The sequence below is a fragment of the Talpa europaea genome (genome assembly GCF_964194135.1).
Source record: "Talpa europaea genome assembly, chromosome: 7".
Taxonomy (NCBI): Eukaryota; Metazoa; Chordata; class Mammalia; order Eulipotyphla; family Talpidae; genus Talpa; species Talpa europaea.
In genome coordinates, this window is record NC_140074.1 from 64,105,886 (window position 1) to 64,130,541 (window position 24,656).

Sequence of the window (24,656 nt, forward strand, 5' to 3'; positions counted from 1 at the left end):
GTACAGGGCCAGGGAGAGTGGACTAGAACACAGGGGTGGACAGCTGGACATGGGCCCATGAATGGTGACTTGTTCCTCTCCGGGGCCCCCGTAATGGGACTTTGAGGATAACAGTGCTGAGGCTATGGCCTCCAGGCCAGTGGGGGCCCTCAGACCAGACTGATGATGCCTGAAAGTACTTTCCAAGTCAACATGTCAGGACAGGAAGGGGGTCCTGGGCTATGCTAGTCCCACCCTGTCACTGTACCCAAGGCAGGGACAGGCCTGCTAGAGTCATATGATAAAGCACGTGATTGTATCAGGCCTGCTAAAGCTGGTACCTGCTCTACCTAGTGATGCTGTGCTCAGGTGAGGGGCTGGCCAGCCTCTCCGTAGCTCTCCCATATACAAGGAGCACCTGCTGCGTCAGGTCCAGTGCTGTGTGGGAGGCCTCAGAAGGATCCAGCAGACATCTGAGTGTGTGCTGTGTGGCAGGCGCAGTGTCTACAGCAGAGTGCTGCTGGGACTGGACGAGGAGGAGAGTCCGTCCCTTCCTCATGACTCCCACCCAGTTGTGATCCTTGCCCTCACTCTCTAATCTCTCCCTCACCAGTGCTTCTGCAGTTCTCAAGTGAATCTTATCAGTCCAGGGCTGCAGTCAGGGAGAAGAGCTCCGAGATGGATTGGAGATGCCTGCCCAGGTCAGGCAGGTAGGATGGCACGCTTGTGTCTCTGCTCTCCCTGACTGGCCCAGGCTGCATGTACTCAGTGTCGGAGCCCTGTGCCATTACCTGGTGTCAGAGTGTGTACCAGGAAGGGCCAGCCCAGTTCTTAGGGCTGTGTGTGACTTGAGGTGTAAAGGAGAAATGTCTAAGAGTAGAGACTACCATTTGGTCCATTTACTTGTAAGGCTCTGAGCAAAGGGGCTTACATATCTTAATTTATTATTAATTTATGAATCTTTTATAACAGTCCTAGGAGGGAGATACTCTTAGTCACACTTTACATATGAGGACGCTGAGGCACAGAGAGGTTTACAGGACTCGAGCTGGCCCCATTGGCAGTGAGTGGTGGATCAGGCGTCTCCCCAGGTGTGACGTCTCTGGTGCACGTACTTCACACTGCGCCCTCCCGCTGCTCACTGGCTGCTGCATATGAAGGATCAGCTCACAGATGTTACAGGAGCCCTTGTCAGGTGCTGGGGCTATGCCACAGCTGGGAACTGGCCAGGAAGGAGCAGCTCACAACTGAGCATCCTTGGAAAGACCAAAGCCGGGTCATTGCATAGTGACCTAACATCTACTAGAGAAGTGAAATTTACATTTAACATCAAGAGAACATTGTGTGGCCTGAGGGGATGCTGCTGGTAAATTTGACCTTACTTGGGTTAGATTGGCTAGGTGGGATGTAGACTTACAGAAACTTCATAGACTCATGTAGTCCCTGTTTCAGATGGGGAAACCGAGACCTGAGGTTCCCCCAAGTCAGAGTTAAACCTTATCGCCCTAGTGGGGAATGACCTTGAAAGACCCCAGCCCCTCCATTTTGGGGCTCCCCTCCAGCTGTGCTGGGAGTACTGTTATTATACCAGGGCTTGCTCTCCTGCCAGCGCCTTTCTTTTGGTCTGGAACTCCTAATGTTGTTACTTCTCCAGAGAACCTCTGGCTGAACCCCAAAGGCAACAGCACGGGCTGCTAAGGATTTATGTTAAATTGAGGGGGACATGAGAGGTGGTGTTTCTGAGCCTAAGAAACAACCAAATGTGGTTTGGTTTACTTCCTTGTAACCCAGCCTGGGCCGGTTTTACGAGACCAGTGACCCCAACACTCGGGGTTAATGCTGGCTTTGCGTGCAGGTTACAAGTCACCTAGCACACCCGCAGCCACACTTCGCTTATTCTCAGAGGCATGGGGGCTGGGAGAATTCTAAAGGCAATGCAGTTTTTATAATCAAGTAGGTCCAGCTATAGGCTAGTTATAATGAAGCATTTGGCCTTTTTTTTTTTCTTCAATTTTTTTGGGGGGTCATTTGAAGGTTTCAGAACTAAAAGAATCATAATCTGGTCCAGCCCTATTATTTTGGAGAAAGGGAAACCAGGGCTAGGAGATATTAAAGGTCCATTTGATTTACTCAATGTTCTAGTCACCTAACAAGTGGTCAGGATCTTACAGACAGGGTGATTGGGGCGTAGGGAAAGATGAGATCAGTCATTCATCTGTCACCCAGTACTTCTTGTGTACCTAACTCAGCGCTAGGGTCTGTCCTAGGTGCTGGAAATATAGCGGTCAACAGTACAGACAGAAGTCCCCTCCCTTGTGGAGCCAATGTTCTCGTAGGAGTGGAGGAGAGGTTATAGATATATAAAATATATAATATGTCATGTGATAAAAAGTGCTGTCAAAGAAAAGCAGGGAGGGTGCCTCGGAGAGCCGGCAAGAGCACCGCATCACTGAGGTGACATTTGAACATCTGAGGAAAGGGGACCAAGCTTAGTGTCATCTAGGCAAGATGCCATTCTAGGCAGAGAAAGCAACAGGTGCAAAGGCCCTGGGGCAGGAGTGTGTACGTTGTGTGGGAGTGACAGCAAGGACTATGTGGGGCCTTGGAGATGGTTGTCATGACTTTGGCCTTTACCCTGTGTGAGATGGGGAGCCATTGGGAATCTTGAGCAGAGCAGTGGTGTGATATGATTTGGTTTTAAAAGTGTAGTTCTGGCTGCCAGGAGAATAGATTGCAGGGGGCAGGATGTTAAAGAGGGCTTGTCAAGGGTTCAGGACAAGACCTTAAAGAGTAGCCTTGGCAGTGAGTTTCTGAAAGGCCCTTTTTTTCAGGCTTGAAGGATCCAGCTCGGCAAAGCATTGTGTGAGTTCTGCATGAAAAATCACACCTCCTGCGTGGTACTGGAATAGCCCGAGGGTGGAGCAGCTGGACCACTGTGGCCAGCTCTAGACACCAGGACTGTGGGCATCTTCCTTGCCTTCTCTCTAGCCCCACTAAGGGCCAAGCTGCTTAGCACAGTGTTGAAGAACCCGACTGCCTGGGTTCAGATTCTGCTGCTGTCCTCTGCCTGGTTGGGCTAGTTATTTGACCTCAGAATGTGGGAGGTACAAAGAAAATCTCCATTTTATGGATGAGGATATTGAGGTTCCAGCCCAGAGTGAGTGTTCAATAAATGTTTATTTCATCACCACCATGCTGATTCTAGTCCTAGGAGGGGGTAACAGCGGGAAACCAGTTGATTTCTTGATATCCTAGAGAGAGCTGGAGGAGCAGAGATGAAGGTGGGGATGGAACTGGTGTTTGTTGAAGGCCTATCACAACCATGACTGGGCCTTGTTGCTTACACAGATCTCATTGGTTCCCCCCAGCAGCTCTGACTTAGTGATGGCCTCTGCCTTCCTCAGAGGTCACTCAAATAGTAAAATGACTTTGGGTTTGGCTAAATTCTTCTCCTTGAAACCAGTGTTTTCCACTGGTGGGTCATTTAATCTGATAATCACATGCATGTGGCTGCATAAATATTTTTAAATAATATCTTCTTGTTTAGCATTTTGGTTTTCAGCAGTAAAATAAAAGTAGCCCTAAACAAATTAACTTCATTGGCACAAAAATTCACAGTGGCAGTGGGCCAGTGACCAGCGTGGTCTGAACAGACGAGTGTTTTGAGAACGCTGGCAGTATATAGTCAGGCTGCGTCTTCATCTTGGTTCTAGGCTTATGTTCCTGTTATTGGAGCTTGGACTTGATTTCCAAAAATGCTGTTGTCACTCTGCAAAATTTTGTGTGAAGTTGTGCTAGAGAAATCATAAATTGCTGACTCTTGGGGGTGCATTGACTTATTCCAAAGGGGCCAGTTGGCTTCTCGGAGGGCAGGGTTCACTGTTTGATCAATCACACTTAAACCTAGACTCTGAAAATGGGGCAGGTTCTTGGCAATTCCACACATCCTTAGGTTACACCTTACAGAGTTTGCAAATGCAGACTCTTAACACATGAGTATCGACACCAGTGAATCGTTTTTGCCAAACAGCGCTGCGGTTCTGGAGTTTGCAGTGGTCCAGTAAAGGGCAGTGGTTGGGGTTCCTGGGGAAGCCCTGCTCAGCTGTTGTGAACCTGCAGTTTTCCATTTAGAGCCTGATCCTAAAGAAGCACACACTGGTCCCTGGGATGGTCCAACCTGGCCGCTTCCCGAGGCTAAGGATAGGGTAGCCCTAAACCTAGCGCTAGGCTAGCAGAGCCTCGGTTTAACCATGACTGATCTGAGAAGGCAGCTCGAGATATTTCTACACCTCCTTGTCTGTCTGGCTTTGCCAGTGGAAGAGCAGTCCTCACCCTTGCCTTCTGCTTCCTCCTGTTTCCAGATGCACTCCAAACATCCCTCCTCCATCAGTCCCTTTCCCTCCCATCCTGCAGATGGCCTGGCTGCAGTGCGTGGCCTCCTCCTCCTCTCCATCCATGGAGGGTGGCCTTTTGCCTTCATGGGAGTAAAAGTCCTTCTTCTGCATTCACTTATGGGTGTCCCATCCCTGCTGGCCTAAGAGCTCATCTTTTTCATAGTTTGACCAGAGTTTTCACATTTTGTCTGGTGAGTACTTGGTGAGGACGGGTGAAGAATAACACTGCTCTGTGTGTGCTGCTGAGCCAGGCACCTTAGTCCACCTCTGTGCTTAATTCTTCTATGCAGCCCTTAGCAGTTAGTGTAAACTCTCACAGCTTGTCCCTGAAGGAAGGGAGGGGTGGGCAGGCAGGAAGCTGGGTTACTGGCCATTCATCTAGTTATCATCCCAAGACATCTTGGGAGCCGTGTCCTCAGGGATCTCTTTGGGGTGTCTGAGGGCAGATGTCCCTGGGTGATGAGGGACTGGGCCAGGGCCTGCCATCAGTGTTGTGGGCAGAGCTGGCTGTGAATTGCAACTTCAGTCTGTCATCAGCTCCTCCAGGCTGGCCCATTGGAGGGTGGAGAGTGGAGGAGAGGAGGCGAGGAGTAACAGCAGGACCAGGGTAGCATATTGAAGGGACAGCAGCTGGGCAGTTATAGGCCCTCATGGCCAGTGTGGGCAAGATGTTGGAGGGAGAGCAGCTCTTTGGGGGAGCTTCATTACCTTTCATTTCGAGGAGAAAGTGGCCAAAGGGGTGGAGCATCAGAGCGAGAGGAAGGAATGATTGTAAAGTCATTCCCTCCACAGGACATAACACTGGTGGCAGGGCATATATATTCTCTGAACATCCAGTGGGATGACATGTAGTCATGGCCTCACTCTTCGCTGACTGTCACCAACCCTGGGGTCGGCGTGGTCCCCATGGTGGCTGGAAGATCTCTGTGGGACTGGGGTATGTATGGGCCCCTCAGAGGCTTCGAGTACCCTGCCTGCTTGTGGAGGGGAGTCCACCTGGGTTAGAATTCCCAGTCTCCAGTGTCCTGACTGTTGTGTGTGGGGAGACACGGAAGGTGGGTCCTCAGAGACCCGTGTGTGCTGCTGATTGCCCTCACCGAGCCCCTGGGAGGTGAGACAGTGGGGACTTCTTTTTCATGACCTGGGCCAGCCTTCCTTGTGCCACACCACCCTGGAAAGAAGCTCACAGTTTTACCTAGGGAGCCCCCGTGAAATGTTGGAATTTGTGACTCGACAGCATTGCTCAAGACTCCTCTTTTTCTTTATTTGAGGTTTCAATTAAGCAGGGAATTAACTCTTCATATTTAAATCTTCATGCTGTCTTTCTGAACTACGATATTACCCAGCGTTGTGGCTGACTGACACCATACATTGAAGAAAATTAAGTGCCTAAGAATTATCTCAAACTAATGATATATTTATGCATTGTAGGTTATTTTGGATTTCTAGACTGTTAAGAGTTGTTTAATAGGTTAATAGTTTTAATCTATTAATCTAATCTTTTCTACGTGACTATTTATTAAAATAGATCAGTGCTAAATGACAGAAATGGAAATGGAGACAATTCTGAGGCTGTTCAGGCATGGGTGATGTCTTGACGATTTAAAACATGAGTGGGGAAAATAGTAAATACAGATACGGGCCTCATTACTGGGGTTTATGGGGTTTCACCATAGGTTCTTCTCTTGGCTCGTGGAAGCTGTGACCTTTTCTCCATTATGATTTCTAGCCTTGTCGGTAAAAACAAGAGTCTCTTTATAGCCAAAGGACATATCTCGACGCAATGGCCATTTTAGTACACGTCAAGGGGAGTTGGAGGTCAGCAGCCAGCACAGAGCCCAGCACTTTTCTGTGTGGCGGAGATGGAATCACTTTGAGAGGACCAGACCATGAGGTTAGGAGTCTCTGCAGGCCCTTTATCTCACTGCGTTTCTGTGTTGCTGTTTTAAGCATCCCAGCCTGTGGCCGTGGGTAAGGTACTAAGGATGCAGTGGAGACAAGGGAATAACTTCCCCATCTCTTGGAGCCTCTGGCCCTTTGGTCATTTATTTGTTCATTCACTTACCAAGTGTCTTTGTTATCTTCTCATGAGTAGACAAAACAAATCTAGGCCATTAGAAGTCCAGGCATGAGCCGGGCAGACCCAGTTGGATCCCACCTCTGTCACGAGAGAGCAGTGTGATGGTGAAGTAGTCGTTTTATTCTCTGATCCTTGGTTTTCTTATCATTAAATCAAAACTTCCTACCACGGAAGGCACCGAGGAGTGAGACGGTGGAAGAGCACTGCGTGAAGTGCTGCTGGCACATGTAACACTCAGGGCGCCTGTCCCCCTTCCTGTGTTATTCTCGTCATCCACATCATCCCCTTCGTCACCGCCAGCGTCTCCTCCACCTGCGCATTGGCGTATTCACGTCTGGTGCTTTACTGTTCGCGTCTTTCGGCAGTTGTTAGCTGACCTCTGCCAAGGGCCAGGCACAGGGACACAAAAACAGGTGGGGTTAACCCCTGTCCCTGGAAGTCCCCAGAAGCACATGGAGTCAGAGGACACGTTTGGAGCAGGAACCCTTCAGAAGTGGAGAGACGTGGTCCCAGAACCCCTGCAGGCTGCTGTTCATTGGGGACAGCTACCTTAAGATCTCAGCACCCCACCCCATGCTCTGAGTGCCTCAGTCAGCTCATTGATGATGCAGTGGTGACCCTGACTCAGTTGCGCTATATATTTATTGAATCATCTCATCGTGCACCTCACACTTACACATTATGTGGAGTATCTTAATAAACCTGGTTTAAAAATAAAGTTAATGTCAGCACATTACCAGGCTACTCTATTTTGGCATTTCAGAAATTAGGGAGAGTGGGTTACATTTGAGAACATTTTTGTTGGAAAGGGTAAAGGCAAGGCTTTGACATTCCAGAAATAGTCATCACTTACTCAGAAAGTTGGCTCCTGTGAACCCTCTCCAGCCCTCTGACCGAGGGACACTGCTGTCTTCGGTTCTGAAAGTTGACTGAAGCAGTTAAACCATGAGAAGTTCTTTGGGCGGATGAGGGATTGATAGCAGAAGGAGGGTAATTGGATCTGAGGCTTCATATGCCTCAAAGGCTGTGCTCCTTGGACCTCCAAGGGTTCATTCCTGGTGTCCTGTGACTTGCTGATTGCCTGTGTGCTGTGCAGGGCATTGTGTGACAGTGAGCCGAGGAGACAAGACCCTGTCCTCTGGTGGCTCACCTTCTGCTCAGGGAGACGGAGTGAAGGGCGTGAGTATTAGCAGGTGTGGTGGATACATGTGGGGAGCGGGCAGGGGTTGTGGAAGGCCAGCTGGGGTGAGATGGGTGGCATTTGAGCTAGGCAGCCCAGGGTCTCCCCACTCGCATTGGTTGGGGGGTGGGGAACTCATCTGGGGCACCTGGGGAGCGGCAGAGAAAGAGCAAGTGCAGGTGTCTGCTTGTGCGTTCGGGGACAGCAAGAGACTGGGGTGGCCAGCGGTGGGGTGTGGTCGGATGAGGTCAGCAAGCATGAAGGCACGTCACAGTGGGTCAGGGGAAGGGCTCTGGCAGTCACTGTGGGTGAGACGCAGGCCCACAAGTGAGTTTTCAGCTGGGGAGTGACACAACTTAGTCTACACAATTTAGTCAAATTGCCCTGGCTGCTGTGCTGAACTTTTATCTCAGGCTTTGGGCAAGGGCAGTAGTAGGGAGAGGGACGTGAGGTTATAATAACAAACAAGGCAGGGAAGGCAGTTTGGAGGAAGATGGTGGCCATGGGGTGGTGAGGAGTGGTCATGTTCCAAATGTATTTTGAAGGCGGAATGGACAGGATTTTGCTGGTCTATTCATTGTAGGGAATGAGTGAAAAGAAAGAGTCAGCATAATTGCAGCGTCTGGGCCCGATCTTCTGGAAGGATGGAGTTGATACTAACAGATGGGAAAATCTGTTATTTGGTTTTGGAGTCTTAGACTGTAGACTTGTGGGGAGAACACTGGGGTGGGAATCAGGAGAACTGTTCTGCTAACTGCTGGGAGGGCCGGAGCAGCAGCTCAGTAGGACCCCATAAATGCGTTTACCTGTTGGGCTGCTAGGTGGAGGTGGCAAACAATTTATGCAGGTCTGGAGTTCAGGGGAGACCCAAGCTAGAGATTTAATTTGGGAATCATCATCGTATAGTTAATGTTTAAAAGCATGAGTCTGCATGAGTTCACTGAGGGAGTGAGTGGTAAACATAGAGGCGGTTCTGGAACTGATCCTCCGGGCAGGTTGGTATATAAGGGTTGAGTTGATAAGGAATCTACAAAAGAAGGAGGAGTGGCCAGAAGGTAGGAGCACAGAGCAAGGTGAGGGAAGAACGGGGTGGAGGAGAGAGAAAGGAGCTCATCAAAGGCTGCGTCTAAGAACATGCATCCCATGAGGACCCAGAATGGTCTGGAGCTGACCGTGTCCAGGTCATGGGCGGCTTCAGAGCAGCCATAGTGAAATAGTGGAGGCAACAACCTCATGGGCTGAGGAAGCTTTTCCCAGGAAGGGGCCACTGACAGCTTGAGTAGACAGGAATCATTTGTACCAGGGCGGGGGTGGGGGGGGCAGATTGGGTAGGGCTCGATCAGAGGTCAGCCTCTGCAGCAGATAAACACGGTCCCTGAAGTCGCAGCTGGGTGAGCATTAATTCACTTAAATTGTACATGCTCATGGACAGGGTATTGAGATCCCACTTGAGAACAGTTAACCCTCATCCCTGTTGAGTGGAATCTTTCAAGGAAGCTTTAGTCTTCAGGGAATTAACCAAGTTAGAAGTTTATCCCTCTGCCCATTAACAGTGTTTTAGGGAACTAAAGTACCAGGGTAAACACAGTAGAGGGCTGCACCAGTGCCAAGGTGGGTGCACTGCTTCCCATCCTGTGCAGGGAGATATAGCCGGGTAGGTGGAGGCCTGGCTTCTACCGGGACCTGAGATATCAGATGCAGCTCACTGTTGCAGATGGGAAAACCAAGGCACAGCAGAGATAGCCCTGTGTGCTGAGGACTTGTCAAGGGAACTGAGAACTGTCACTTGGTAGAACTTTAAGTATTAGCATTTTGGGGGGAATGATAGAGAAACTGTGACCAGTAACAAGGGAGTCTGATTCCCAGGCCCTATCATCTCTCCCTCCAACAGGGTCAGAAATGGTTTTTGTCTTCAGTCCTCAAGTCCACTAGCAAATTATTTGGTTGTGTTGCCTTAAATGCTACAGGGTTTAGTGAAAACAGCATCAGGATAACTCAGAGGAATTGTTTTCAGACCAAGCTCATCTCTGGAATTATGTGGCCTTGTGTGGACCATTATTCATCCCTGTGGATTGACTCCCTCTGTGCACCAGTGGGGTCTGGCTCTGTATGAGACAGACAGGTCCCTGTTCTGTGCTTCGGTTTCCAAGCTGGTCACAGCGTGCTTGTGAATGCCAGTTTGGTGAGATTGGTACAAGGACCTATAAAAGCCTTCTGGTAAGATCCCAAGGAAGAGAGGTTCATTTTCTGAAACCTCCCCAGGCAAGCTCTGCACGCACATTGTATTGACCAGAGACAATAGCAGAATGAGTAAGCACGAAGCAAAGAAAACTGAGAGTGGTGGAGAGCAATGGTTGAAAACTTCACCACACCAGAGCCATTTCTTCAAATTAGTTTTGTGCGGCTGCTGTAACAAATTGCCACATATGGGGTAGCTTACAACAATAGAAGTTGTTTAAGAGTCCAGAAGTTTTAGAGACATCCGACATCAGCAAAGTATCAGAGTATCAACACACCATTCCAGAGGCTCTATGGCAAGTCTGTCTTTTGTCTCTCTAGCTTTGTTATAGGACAGGGAGAGGGTCAGCCCAAACCCCGCAAACCTGCCTATTCTAAATGGGTTCTGCCATCCGCCGCATCAACACAAAACATATGAGACTTTAATGGGAAGGATCTTTAATAAAACTAGGAAACAATACAGGTAAGGCAAAGAGTCTAGTTTCTAAATGAAGCACCCAAAGTTACCCGTCCCCTCGTGGGTAAAAGTCCATCCATATGGGATCGGCCCAGAGCAAGGCCCCAAAGCCTGCCACAAGTCTAAAGCATCTTCCAGTGGGGACCCACAGAAAAGGGCCAGAAACAACCGGACAAGCCCGGAAGGAAAAGAGCAAAATCAACATCAAGATAAAAGCTGCCATTGTCACCTCCCCACGGGTCTCACCCACATCTGTGTCACCCAGTCCACGACCAAAAGACAAGCGCAGTTTCTTCACGTGTCTCTAGGCTCCATGTGCCTCCTCCAGGTCTCCTGGCTCCATCCTGCTTCTTCCTTCCTCAGTCTCTTCTGCAGCTTCTCCTCTTCCTGCTCAGCTCCACCCTCCCTTGGGTGGGGCAGGGAACCTCCCCCTTTCCTGGGACCACCCTGTTACAATTACCCCCTTTTAATTTTTATTCCACCATATCTATGGTGGCACAGATCTCATGGTGTAATCTTAGGAGACAGTCTTTTTTTCAGGGTTACAATGTGTGTAAGAGAAGCAACAATTAGTCAGCAGCATTGTCCATGAATGTACAGTATGACAGTTTCATTACTTAAAAATAGTCCATTATCCAAGCCAAAAGAAAAAAAAAACTGGAGCATTGGCTAAAACATGATAGCAAATATATCAAAATCACAGGGAAAAAATGTTAAAATGATTCAACTGATGTAAAACACAAATTTTCTCAACCTTGATCCCAAACTTTTAACAGCATAGCAAAAGTTTGCAAACTAAATCTACTTTTAAACCATTTTTCCTATTTTTGCATAAAATCACAGGGCAGAAATAACTAACAGCAATTTTTAGCTGGCTTTGTTGAAATACTCCATACAGGATCAGAGCGAACCGGTGGCATCCAGTCGATGTAGGCTTCAGGTATAAAGTTGGTCTCATCAGACTCCACCTGGGCTTTCCTCTTCTCGAGGGTACCAGGGCATTTTCGTTGGCCGGGTTGTCCAGTCCTGCCAATGGAGGCAAGCTTCCTCACCTTCTTTGGAGGTCTCTGGAACCCTACAAACAAGGCAAACAGGTTCTCCTCTTCTTGGTTCAGCTCTTTTTCAACTTTTTGGAAGAACTCCACACAAAGCCACACAATCAAACTAATGTCCAATTTTTTTTGTTGTTGTTTAAGCAGACAAAATCCCTATGGAAGTTATGCAAAAACAGACTCTGAGATAAGTAGCAAAAATTACTACCATTATTTGTATGCTGTATTGGTATCAAGGGGAGAGAAAATGTGACAAGTTAGCTTTGCTGGAAAAAATTGCAACCTTGCTGCAGATCCTGGTTACTCAAAACAAAACAAAACTTTGTGGATTCAGGATAGAATGCATAAAAAAATTTCCAGTATTATGTCAAAGAAACCTTAGTAAATGTCAGGTGTATTTCCAGGTCTATTCAGTCCTTTGTAGGAAAATTTTTTACTCTCAACAGTTCCATCAATAGGAATCTGTTGAGACCTTTTCTCCCTATATTTCCAGAAACAATTTCTGTAGATGTGAAACAATTGAATTATACAATATTACAAGGTGACAATCACCATTGACAATTTACATACATACCCGATTCTGAGAGGTTTTTTTTTTCTTTCTTTTTTTTTTATATACACATTTTAGAAAACTACTGTTAACATTTTGTACATACCAAAGATTTACCATTTTCCCAAGTGACAATGCTTCCCTTCCAGTTTTACTTCGTTAGGTAAAATCCAAATAGAACAAATTCATCTAATGCCTTCCCAGGAGGAAAGGGAGAAACTTCGTGGAGTGTCTCAGGAGCTCTACTGAGGTTCCACAAAATTTCCTTGCATCAGTCAAATGACAGGCTACCAAATTTTGTACTTGAATTTAGATTTCTGGGAAGCTTTGCCATAAATATCAGAAAATTAGCAGAAACAACAATATTAAATCTCTATGAAGGCACCGGCTTAGTTCAGTAGCACAATGTTGACAATCAAACCATAACCTTTAGTTTTTCTCATAACTGGAGACTTTTTTTTTTTCCCAACGTCTATGGGCACCACGTATACCAATTTTTCAACCTCTCTAGGCCAAGACAGACACAAGGACATACAACATATAACGTATAGACAAAGACATTTTTTTTTTTTAGTTATGCTACGTAGAATATGTTATGTAACTGCAGTTTTACTCCATAGGCTCAGAAAAAAAATGTCAAAGTCCAAAAAAAATGTGGAGTGTTGCTGGCAGAAAAATTTCCGGTTGTCATCCTACAAACCTAAGACTTTGGAAATAGGAAGGAAAAGTTTTATTAATCACAAGAGTTACACGACCTTGTTTATCACATTAGGGTTTTCAGTGTTGAAGACTTTTTGTTAGAAGTCAATCCTGGGGTATTCTGTACAGCAACTGAAAGAATAAAAGTAACAGTTAATTTTTAAGCAAAAGGAGTCATCTCTTGTTAGCCACCAAGCAGGCACTCCTTGGGTTTCCTGGAATAGAACCTGAAAAAGCAAAATCAAAATATCAGTAATTAACTTTCAATTAAAAGGAGTCATCTCCTTACTTCTGTTAGCCACTCTGGGACAGAAGCTGAAAGAGCAGATTCAACATCTAAGCACAGATTACACCTCCCCCACACTAGGGAGGGACAACAACAACACAGGTATGAAAACCTGGTATAGTTACATGATGCATCCTAAAGAGTGCTTTCCATAACAGACCTTCCTCAGTAGGAAGCAGAAACTTAGAATCTTGTCTTACACCAGCAATTGAACAAATTCAGGATTCAAAATGGCAAACATGCCCAAAACAAATTGTGTAGACAAAATTCACAGCAGCAAATCCTTTCAGACTCAGACATAATCTTGTTAATTTTTCTGATCCAGACTTTGCAAAAATTCAAGTTATCTCCAAGAATCCATCAAGGATACCAGCAATTACCAGTTACTGCTTAAGGCTACTCTTTCCTTAACACCCAGGCATACATTTGCTAATTTAAACACCACTGCTCCACAATTGGCTGGCAAAATGCATCAGGCAGAGAGCAGGAAGTAGCCAAAGACAAAGCAACATACCACTGAAGAACCATTATTGCCTTTAGAAATGCTAATGAGACAGCAGAGATTCTTACAAAAAGAAAGAAAAAAAAAAGTTCCAAAGTCCTAGCAACCAGAACCTCTGAATTTTACAAGAGCACACCAAGTGGCCTCAGACGCCATCTTTGATCTGGCCACATGGTGGTCCAATGTACTGCCTAATCTTTTGAGTAAAACTGGCACAGAACAATTTCCACAAAATCAAATGTCTTAGCAAGTCACTACAAACAAATTACATACAGACACACAGATCTTCACAAAGCCCAAGCCAGTTTTTCCAACAGCAAATCGACATATGAAACAAACACACCGGAGAAACCAAAAATCACATTTGCGCTTATGGTAGCCAGTGCCATAGGGAAGCCCAATTTCCCCATGGGGCTGACTAACCACGGATGGCTGTCCTAAATCTTCGTGGTCGCCAAATCTGTTATAGGACAGGGAGAGGGTCAGCCCAAACCCCGCAAACCTGCCTATTCTAAATGGGTTCTGCCATCCACCGCATCAACACAAAACATATGAGACTTTAATGGGAAGGATCTTTGATAAAACTAGGAAACAATACAGGTAAGGCAAAGAGTCTAGTTTCTAAATGAAGCACCCAAAGTTACCCGTCCCCTCGTGGGTAAAAGTCCATCCAAATGGGATTGGCCCAGAGCAAAGCCCCAAAGCCTGCCATAAGTCTAAAGCATCTTCCAGTGGGGACCCACAGCAAAGGGTCAGAAATAACCAGACAAGCCCGGAAGGAAAAGAGCAAAATCAACATCAAGATAAAAACTGCCATTGTCACCTCCCCATGGGTCTCACCCACATCTGTGTCACCCAGTCTACGACCAAAAAACAAGCGCAGTTTCTTCACGTGTCTCTAGGCTCCATGAGCCTCCTCCAGGTCTCTTGGCTCCATCCTGCTTCCTTCCTCAGTCTCTTCTGCAGCTTCTCCTCTTCCTGCTCAGCTCCACCCTCCCTTGGGTGGGGCAGGGAACCTCCCCCTTTCCTGGGGACCACCCTGTTACAGCTTCTGGCGTGTTCCTCACTTCCGTGACCTGAGGCCTCATCAGCCAATCTCTTCCTCTGTGGTTGCCTCCTTTTCTGATCTGTGAAATCTGCCTCATGTCATTTAGAAAGGGCATTCATTCGACATTGTGTTAGGACCCACCCAGATAATCCAGAATGATCTCTGATCAATACCCTTAAATTACATCTGCAGGTTCTTTTTTTTTTTTTTTTAATAGAGGCATTTTTTTTGTTTTGTTTTGTTTGTTTGTTTATACACACACTGGGTACAGTCAGAAGCACGGGAGGGTGAGAGAATTCACCAGAGTCAGAGCGGGGAACAGAGCAGGCAGGACCGAAGTACACTGCTGAGGGGAGCAGCGGGCGGCAGGAGAGGTCTGCGCACCATGTGGGACCCTCCTCTGGTGGCCGGGGAGTAGCCGGGGATCGAACCGGTGCCGCAGAGGCCACGGGCAGCTTCGCAACCCAGCGCTCAACCACTGCGCCACCGGGGAGGCCCTTCTGCAGGTTCTTTTTCCAAATAAGGTCACATTTTTCATAGGTTTTAGGGGTTAGGAAGTGGGTATATCTTTGGGGAGGGGGTTACCATTTATCCCACTACAGGGACAGCCCGTATAGACAGACAGACAGACAGACACAGACACACACACTCACACACAATAAAAAAACAAAGCTGTGCATATCCAAGACACAGAGTAGGGATCTTGGAGCTTTACCCAACATCATCCTCCTTGTTCAGATCTCATCGGTGCTTCTGAGCCATTACTGTGGAACCCCTTGGTCTTCCAGGGACACACTTTGAGAACCATTGTCCTAGTGAAAGACCAAAGCCCTTAGGGAATTCTTGAGGTGTGAACCCACTCACCTAGCGTCTCTCTCAACATGCCCATGTGAGCAGTACCCAGTGACCACAGACAGTATGTACTTACTGAGCAATACCCTTTTAGTGACCGACTTTAGATTTTATGTTGAAGTGTTACTCGGGTTAAATATAAAATTCATAGCATATCTTGAGCAACTATTTTGTAGTTATCTATATATAAATCTATTTTACAGCGACACAAATAGAATAGATTATGGAGTGTCAGCATGTAGATAGATTCCGAGTGCTTTTTCACTAATATACCTAATGATTCGTGCTGAGAATATCCAAGGGCTTCACTGTACATTTAAATGGATATAATTAAAATAATGAGCTCTATTTTAAAAAATGATATATGAAAAAAAATTTTAAAGGAGTTAGAAGGAGCTGCACTACTAATTCAAAGTGATATAAGTACTTCTGCGATTCCATTGTTATTAGGACACCTAATTAAATGCAAAGCGCCTGAGAAAAGCAACATTTGGGCTTGTAAATCTAAAGCAAGAAACCAGGGGAGAGAAGTTGCCATGTCCTCAGCTCTGTGAGGGCTCGGGGATGTTATATGGAAACGAGTGGATGGTGGGGTGGCGTCGTTGTGCGTGTGGGTGTGAGGGTGACTCACGGGGCTCCCATGTTCTGTGGGCTGGTGGGAGTGGTCAGGCTGGTCAGGCCCTGCAGCTGTATTTGCAAGCATAGCCTCTGATCTTTTGGGGGTGACTGGGGAAAAAGAGTAAGAAGAGTCTGCCTCCTATGGAAAGAAGCCATTTCTCCCCACCTCAGTGATTTGGGTACTTTAAGTGACCTGTGACTGCTGGTTCCTTGGAAAGGACAAGAGATGAGGAATTGGGAGAGGTGGCTTTTGGTCCTGGCTGTGCTGCGCCTTTGGGAGTCTTTCTTGTGACATGATACACTCATGCCCAGGCTTGCTGAGAATGGGTGAGCATCTGGTTTACTAACTCACCTTGAGGATGCACAGGGGGCTGAAGTGTCAGTGCTCACTTACCAGGAGGAGGTAATCATTCAGTCATTCAACAAACACTACTTCTTGAGCATCTGCTGTGTGCCTACTGGGTGCTGGGGATGCAGCTGTGCACAAAGCTGCCAAGGGCTCTATCTGTTCGTTTTTTTTTAAAAAAAGATTTATTTATTTATACATACAAGAACTGAGGCACAGGCCAGAGGCGTGGGGGGTGAGAGGATTCACCAGAGACAGAGTGGGGAACCGAACAGGCAGATCTACTGAAATACACTGCTGAGGGGAGCAGTGGGCGAGTCAGGAGAGGTCTCCTGTGCCATGTGGGTAGCTCCCCTGCCGGGGATCGAACTTTGTGCTGCATTGGCTGCGGTGAGCTTCATAGGTTGCGTCTTAACCCATTGAGCCACCAGGGAGGCCCCTTCATCTGTTCTTAAGAGTCAATAAATAAGACAAGATATTTTCAGATGGCAGCTAGGGATACAAAGGAAATAGAACATGGCAGTGAACCAGGAGCTAGACTGAGAGTCAGACAGGGTGTGAAGATTGAGGCTCAGAGCAGTGAAGCCACTTGTGCAGGAACCCATAATTTGAATGGTGGTTCTGTGACTTGACTGGGAATGGTCCAACTTGAGAACCTGGTCTTCTTCATCACAGCCCATTCTCCCCAGGCCACCAGCTCGCCTCTACTCCAGGGCATCTGATGCCAGGGAGCTTTCCCCACACCCACCCCAGGAACATCCCCTTCTGTTGCTGCCTGACAGGTATATCCTCCCTTTCTAGAGTCTTGCTGTCCCCTTGTAACGTCTCAGCCCTGCTGGTCCTACTTGTGCTCCTGGGGCCTTATCGAACTTAGAGGCGCTTCTGCCATGGCTTGGCTGCCATGATATCTCTTTGGGGCACTGGACCTTAGCAAGAGGGGCTCTAACTCAGGATTCCCCCCACCTTCCACCATGGAGGCAGCAGCAGCCAGAAAAGCAGGGAGACTCCCATCTTCCCTCTCATTCCACTAACACCTCACTTCTGACCTCTCTGGATGTGCTGAAGGTCAGGAGTGGGTAATACAGGAGCTGCCGCAGGTGCCAATGGACAAGCCTCCCTCTCAGAGTTCCTCTCCTGGTCTAGATGTACTGGGATGAGAGCCAGGGCGCCTGCATCAAAGCTTGGTTCTACTTTTTACTAAACCCATGTGACTCATTGGAAGTTCTTTCACCACGTAGTACCTCAGTTTCCTCATCGTAAAATGGAGGTTCCATCAGAAATTTCCTCATAGGGTGCTACTGAGGATGAAAAGAGCATTAGAACAGTTCTTGGCTCATAGGAAATGCTCAGTTTTTCTTAACAAAATAAAAGAATTGAATGCTGAGTGATTGAGTCATCCTGTTTTATGTTTCCCACTGCAGAGTAGGGCAAAAGCTTAGATGAGGCCAGACGGTGGCCCCGCCGTGGCAGACACACTAGGAGGAGGCACTGCTGGGTGCTGATGACCCTCTAACAGCTTGTTCTCATTAATCATGGTGTTTGCGAGGGTGTCTTGGAAGCAGCCACAGGCCAGCCACAGTGCTAACAAGTTTCATCAGTTAGTTGATTGACATCTGTGTGACAACCCCGCTTGGTCCATCTTGCAGATGGGAAATTGAGGCTGAGAGTCAGGTAGTATCTGTCTCAAGTTATATGGCAAGGAGCTGGCTGTTGTTTCTTCAAGACCACAGTCCTATCAAAGTAGGGCCCACCCTTAGGAACTCACTTAATATGGATTGCCTTCCAGAGGCGATCTGGGGACTGTGTCTAGATACAGTCACATTGGAGATTAGGACTTCACCATATGACTTGGGGAAGGGGTTGGGGAGATATAGTTCAATCCATTCAGTCCATAGTGTCTCCCCCGTGGCCTCAAATCCCCCCCCCCCCCGCCACTCCTTAGCTATAGTTTTTCTTCTCTGTTTTCTCAGTTCTCTAACCTGGGAGAAAACTGAGAACTGGGAGGGACAAACAATGTAATAAAAACCCACATTCTTGTGACAGAAGTGACTGCCAAAGACCAGAGAGGAACAGTGTCTTCCCCAAAGTCACACAGCAAACCCATTGCAGATCTGGGATCAGAACCCAGTACCTGCCTCATCCCAGCCCGACACCGCCACTAAGCTCCAATCCAAAGGCCTTCATGGGATCTGCCTCCAGCCCTCGAAAGTCACAGTCCGGATGTGTCTCTGGAACAGTGAAGAGGGCAGGATGTGGCCAGGGCAGCCTCCCAGCCTCCCTGAACCTGGAACAGGACTGGGGTTCCCAGGGTGTGAGCCTGCCTTGACTTTCCCTTTTCAGAAGCAGGAGTCAGGGTGATGACCCCCTGCCAGAAGAATGGGGGGCCTTACAGTAACACGGAGTCACATTGAAAACAAAATGGTGCAGGAGTGGCTGCAGCGCCCTGGCTTTGTTCCTGGGTCAGCCACCAAGTCAGTGAGTGGCTCAGGCAACACACAGCTCCCCTCTGGGGCTCAGTGTCCCCCTCGTTAAAAAGATTCAGCAGCAGATGCCTGGCCCATCTCAATATTGAGCTCATTACCTTGAGGATGTTTTCTGACATTTGAAGAGCCACCTCGATGCCAGACTGTTGGGGGCCAAGCGCTGGCTCCGTGACATCTCAACCGCTTAAGTGAGCCTTTCTGGCTTGTAGCTCCCTGTCTGTAGAACAGGAGCGGCGAAGAGCTTGGATGCAAACTCTAGTGCTTCTGCCAAGGCGCAAAGGGAACAGCACTAGATACTTTGCACACTTCCAACCACTTAAACTCTTGCTGTTCAACGTGCCGATTGAGGAACAGCACACGGGCTGCAAGTGGGCGTTTGCTGCACATGTAGAGTCTCAGGCTAAGCCCCAGGCCTACTCCCCTGCAGTCTGCATTTCACGAAGTTTCTCAGCCAATTTATGTACACATTGAAGCTTGGGAAAAAATGCTCTTGTAGGTCTCTTGTAGCTACATTTACAAGGATTTACTGGGTACCTTCAGACCCCTAGACCCCAGCTTCCACATCTGTAAAATGGGTGGAGCTGGAGGCATAGTAGCTCAGTGGTGTTTATTTATTTACATTATTTTTTTAGATTTATTTTTTTATGTATACAAGAAGAACCGAGGTATAGGCCAGAGGTGGGGGGAGTGAGAGGATCCACCAAAGACAGAGTGGGGAACAGAACAGGCAGATTGACTGAAATACACTGCTGGGGGGAGCAGTGGGTGAGTCAGGAGAGGTCTGCTGCGCCATGTGGGTAGCTCCCTGGCCGCCCGGGGATCGAACTCGTGCTACAGTGGCTGTGGATAGCTTCATAGGTTGCATCTTAACCTCTTGCGCCACCAAGGAGGCATCCTAGCTCAATGGTTTTTAAACTGATCCTTGGAACCCCAGGGTAGATTGGGGTGCCGTGGACATGTAAGACGTGGATCTGAAGCTATACATGAGGCCACCTCTTGGGCTGGCAGGGGCTCTCAGCTAGGTTGGGGGTGGTATGGGGTTCTCTTCTGAGTGGAATCTCATCTTCCTCAGGGAGCGCTTGAAGCGCAGCCAGAAGAGCACCAAGGTGGAGGGGCCAGAGCCTGCGCCGGCTGAGGGCTCACTGAGCGCCGAGCAGGGAACCATGACGGAGGTGAAGGTCAAGACAGAGCTGCCAGACGACTACATCCAGGAGGTGATCTGGCAGGGCGAGGCTAAGGAGGAGAAGAAGGCGGTCGGCAAGGATGGGGCTGGAGACGTGCCTGCTGAGATCTGTGTGGTGATCGGTGGAGTCCGCAACCAGCAGACCCTTGGTGAGTACCCACCTGTGAGGCTGGGACCCTGCCCAGGGCAGGAACGTGGGCTGCAGACCTGGGGAGAAGAGACCTGGGCTCTTGCCCCTCTCTGGCTGAGGGAGCCTCCGGAGGCCACCCACTGCCCTCAGGGAAGAGGTGGACAGTTCTAGTCTTGAGCTCTGTTCTTTACACTTGACCTGACAAAATCCTCCCCAGTCTTTAAAAAGGTCTTGGTTTAAATCAGATGCTTGGAACTTACCACAGGCCCAGTGGGGTCCCTCATGCTGTGGGGCTCTCTTCCCAGTTGGGTCTAGAATGGCCCGTTAGGGCCTAACCGGGGTCTCCCGGTCAGGATGGCATCAGGGCAGATTGCCACCTCCCCTAGCTGCTCCTGGTCTGGCCAGGCTCGGAGGAGCTCTGTAAAGATGAGCCCCTTAGAAATCACTTCTCCCCTCACTTTGCAGCTGAGCCAGTGGGCCCCCTTCAGGAGCCGCCTGCGTTCCTGCCAGGTTCACAGACTCAATGTCTGCAAGGCCCAGCAGATACATTTACTTAGCATAAGTAGAGATGAGCCAAACAGACAGGTGGTGGGGACCGTGTCCAGCTGGAGAGTCCACACTCACATACAGCACGGGCCGCTACTCCGCCGCCACTAACAGTAACGAGTGGGGAGATGGGCTCGCATCTCCCCATCTCTGGACAAACCACATGCCAGAAGCGAGGATTTTGATGTGAATTCTTTTGGCTTTAAATATTGGCAGTGAATTCAGCTTTTCAAATCTGCCAAACTAAACATCTGCGGGTCAGCTGTCATTTCATGGGCCATAAGTTTGCAACCCCTGGTCTGTAAAATAAAGCCTGTGTTCCTCAGCCTGGCATCAGGGCTTGCCCAGCATGGTCCCGGACCTCATTTTCATCCTCACCCTCCTCCTCCTCATTCCTGTGCTCACTGCCACCCCTGTCCTTCCTTGCCCAGCTCTCACTCCCCTCTTTTAGACTTCTAGGTGCACTTCCTGTGTGTGGCACGCAGGGGTCTCCTGCGCAGATTCCTCTGCATCTGTCTCCCCAGATTTAGACTCAAGTGTTATTGTCATTTCTCTCCAACTCTGGGAACCAGCCTCCTGCTCCTTTTCCCAGCTGTTCCTGTGCTGGTTGTGGCCTTACCAGCCCACCTGGGTGATTCATTGCAGCATCCCCTAATGGCCATGCCTGTGCCTCTCACTGCCCGCACTACTTTCCACTTTGGCTGCCAGAGGCCAGGCAAAACAAAGTACTGACCATGTTGTCCTCTGCTTATATACTTGGGATTTCTTGTTGTGTCTCAGGTCAAGACCAGAGCATCAAGATCCTCCATAATCTGAGTTTTTCTTTCTTTTTTTTTCTCATCTGATCTTCCAGACCTTTCATTCCAGCACAGTCTACTTTTCTAAAACATTTCCCACTCTTTTGTTCATGTTATTCCCTGTACCCTGAAGGCCTGTCTCCATTTCCACATGCTTAAATCCAACTCATCCTTCAAGACCAGTTCCACTGCCACCTCCTCCTGGACACCCTCCTTGATTTTTTCTGATCAGATTTTGGTTGATCTATCCAGCGCCTCACTTGGGCACTTCCCACACTATTTACGTAAAGTTTTTTTTTTTTTTTGTGGGACCCTCGCCTATGGCCTGGGAACAAACTGGTGCTGCAGAGGCTGCGGGCAGCCTCGCAGCCCAGCACTCAACCACTGTGCCACCAGGGGAGGCCCCCACTATTTACTTTAAATTAGAGTGTCCCTACCTGTGTGTGTGTCTGCCATGAACTTGGGAGCTCCTGGAAATTAGAGGTACAGGACCTGTCAGATCTATGTCTCTATGCTCCCCACCCCCATGCACGAGATCTAAGGACATACTGATTTCTAGGAAGCAGGGTTGACATTTGGGCTCTGTCAGGTTGGGGCTAAGTTTTGCTACAGAAACAAAAGCTTGTAATGTAACGAGATCTTGGTAGCTGAAAACCACAAAGTTTTTCTTATTTTTAGTCATTGCGGATCATTTGGGGGCTCTGCTCTGGACCCAGGCCTAAAACCTGCATTCTCTGGAATATTGCCAACCAGGTGACAGAGGGAAACACAAGGAGGGAGTCCCATTGACAGTTACCTGCTCCAGCCTAGAAGTGAGGCGCGTCGATTCCCCTCACAGGCATTAGCCAGGACTGTCTACCTGGACAGCCTCCCTAAGGTTAGACTACCCAATCTTAGGGAGACCTGGAAATGCCATCCTTCTATGTGACAGAAATGTGTGGTGAGCACATGAGTGATTTAGCTGAATGAAAGAAGAGTCTTCAAGGTCCTCAGTATAAACCCCCCCATCAGTATTCACTCCTGAATGTGTTAGCCTTAGTGGGTGTGCTGTGTAACCTGAGGCGAGGACGTGCCCCTGCTCACTTCAGGAGCTATGTTCTAAGTCTCAGTGGGCCCACTAGCTAGTTATGCCCTTCACCAGGAGATGCCCAGTGAAGGGTAGTTGAATCTGAATCTTGGGATGGAGCCAGCAGTCTGGATTTGGCTGGGAAGGTCAGAGAAACTGGGCTAGGGGAGTCTTTCCCGGGCCAGCTGCCTGCACAGTAAGAGGCCCGGGGCCCTTGAGCCCTCATGTCAGCCACCGGTGCTCCTTTCCAGTTCAGCTGCTGCTCAGCAGCGGGGTCCTTGGCCTCACTGCTTAAATCCACCCCATCCTGCAAGGCCATTTCCATTGCCACCTCCTTAGTGCCATCTTCTGTTGGACAAGGCATGCTCCCTGTCCTGGCCACCTCTTGGGTGTGGGGATGGAAAGGGTAGCAGAAAGGAATGAGGAGAAGGAGCTGGGCTTCTCCGGCTTGAGTGAACCCAGGCCCTGTGATGTAGTAGTTGTTGTACCTTGGGCAAACTACTGAACTTCTCTGTGCCTTACTTCTCACAATTGCAAATTCAGGGCTTAGTGAAGCTTTGATAAGAAAACGCATGTGAAGCGCTCAGCATTGTGTTTGGTAATGTATTAGCTGTTAATGGCAGTGATAGTACTAGTGTTAATGGTATTAAGTGTCTCTTCAAGAGGAAGCAGCAGTAGTAGTTTGTGCTTTTTTTTCAAAGACTAAGAATAAATCTGAGCGATTAAAGAAAAAGTGGGATGGGGAAGGAAGTTGGCACATGTGAGATGTCAAAAGACACGAGTTCTAACTGGGCCTTAGTTTTCTTATCTGAAAACAGGATAGGCTACCTGTCCAGTTCTTCGAGTGCCACTGAGACGGCCTTCTGGAATTCAGGTCATGTGTCTTGTGCAGTACTGACTGACCAGCTTCTGGCAGACCCTCATGGAAGAAGTGTAAAGCCACTTTGTGGCTTTATAAAGCCAGTGTGAAGACTTGAAACCCTGCCGAACCATGCCCAGGGCGTTTCCCTGCTGGCTGTGGCTTTTCCTCTTATCCCTCAGGGCTGACTTTTCTCCTTGGCACCAAAGGCCAGGCTCAGAGGAACCTACCTTCATCTCAGCACCAGGAAAGAAAGATTTAAAAAAATAAATCAATGTCAGAACAAAAATTTTTAAAATCCTCTAGCCCCAAGATGCAAGAACCTTTTTCTCTTGTGGGCCAAGTCCAAGTATTTGCTGCTGGCTGGTAGGAGTTCTGCATTGAAGATTCTAAAGGGGGCGTGATTGCTTATTGGTGTCTGCTGTGGTTGTGGACTTGTGGCTTCACATAGATCTGACACCCCTAAGCCCCCATTTTATAGAAGGGCAAATCAAGGCCTGTGGTAAGGAAGAGAGTTATCAGGGTCACACAGCAAGTTGGTCACTTTCCCTTCTGCTTCACAGAGACCCTACTCCATTCACAGGCCCCCTTATTCCCACACCCCAAAAGGAGGGGAAGCTCTTTCTGGGACCTGTCAGGGGCCAGAATGCCAGTGAGAGCCATCCTTTTAAATTAGCTTGTTTCACAGTGTGCTTCTCTGCCCTGCGGTCATGGAGGAGTTAATGTATGACCCAGGCACTTGGCAGGGCATTGGGGAGCTAGCAGTGGGGAGCAGGAGGGGTGTGGAGTCAGCACAGGACCTCCTGAGTCCGGAGTGCTCAGCTCCACCAGCCAGTCTCGGGTTCCATTGCTGAATAGAATAGCACGCCTGTTCGCCCACTCCATGCTACGCCATTTGCCTTTTCTCTGAACTCCATCCCCCTTGACTTGCCCTGCTCCCCCGCCCCTCATCCTTAGGTAAGTCATCAGGCAAACAGTGCTCCCAATGACAAACATTATCCAAGGCACTTCCCATGGTGGAGCCTGGGTCACAGACGCATGCACGGCACTTGGCAGCTTCTCAGGGAGAGTCGGGAGGGGCATCAGTGCCCAGGACCCAGGCTGCCAAGCTCGCTGTGGTGGCTGCTGTTGCCTTGCTGCCCAGGAATTCCTGTGCCAAGAAGGGACTTTCACTCTTAGAAAGAACATTGCTGCCACTGGAACCACTTTAGGGCTGGGGGCGAGACCCTTGGTTTCTTAGTAAAAAGAGCAGAGATAGGGGCTTCCCTGGTGGCGCACAGGATTAAGACGCAACCTATGAAGCTGTCCACA

General features: G+C 48.5%; 1 protein-coding gene across 5 annotated transcripts in view; it reads left to right on the top strand.

Annotated features, from left to right (window-relative positions):
- Positions 1-24,656, top strand: part of ZNF618 (zinc finger protein 618) — a gene marked incomplete at both ends in the record, with an annotated part of 173,451 nt that overhangs the window by 97,845 nt on the left and 50,950 nt on the right. For 4 of the 5 annotated variants that reach the window (XM_084238178.1, XM_084238182.1, XM_084238179.1 and 1 more), the window contains one exon: positions 19,837-20,096. In XM_084238178.1, coding sequence (XP_084094304.1) covers positions 19,837-20,096 — 260 coding nt within the window. Of the gene's footprint in view, positions 1-19,836; positions 20,097-24,656 lie in introns of those variants that run through there. The other variant, XM_084238181.1, reaches the window with a different exon arrangement.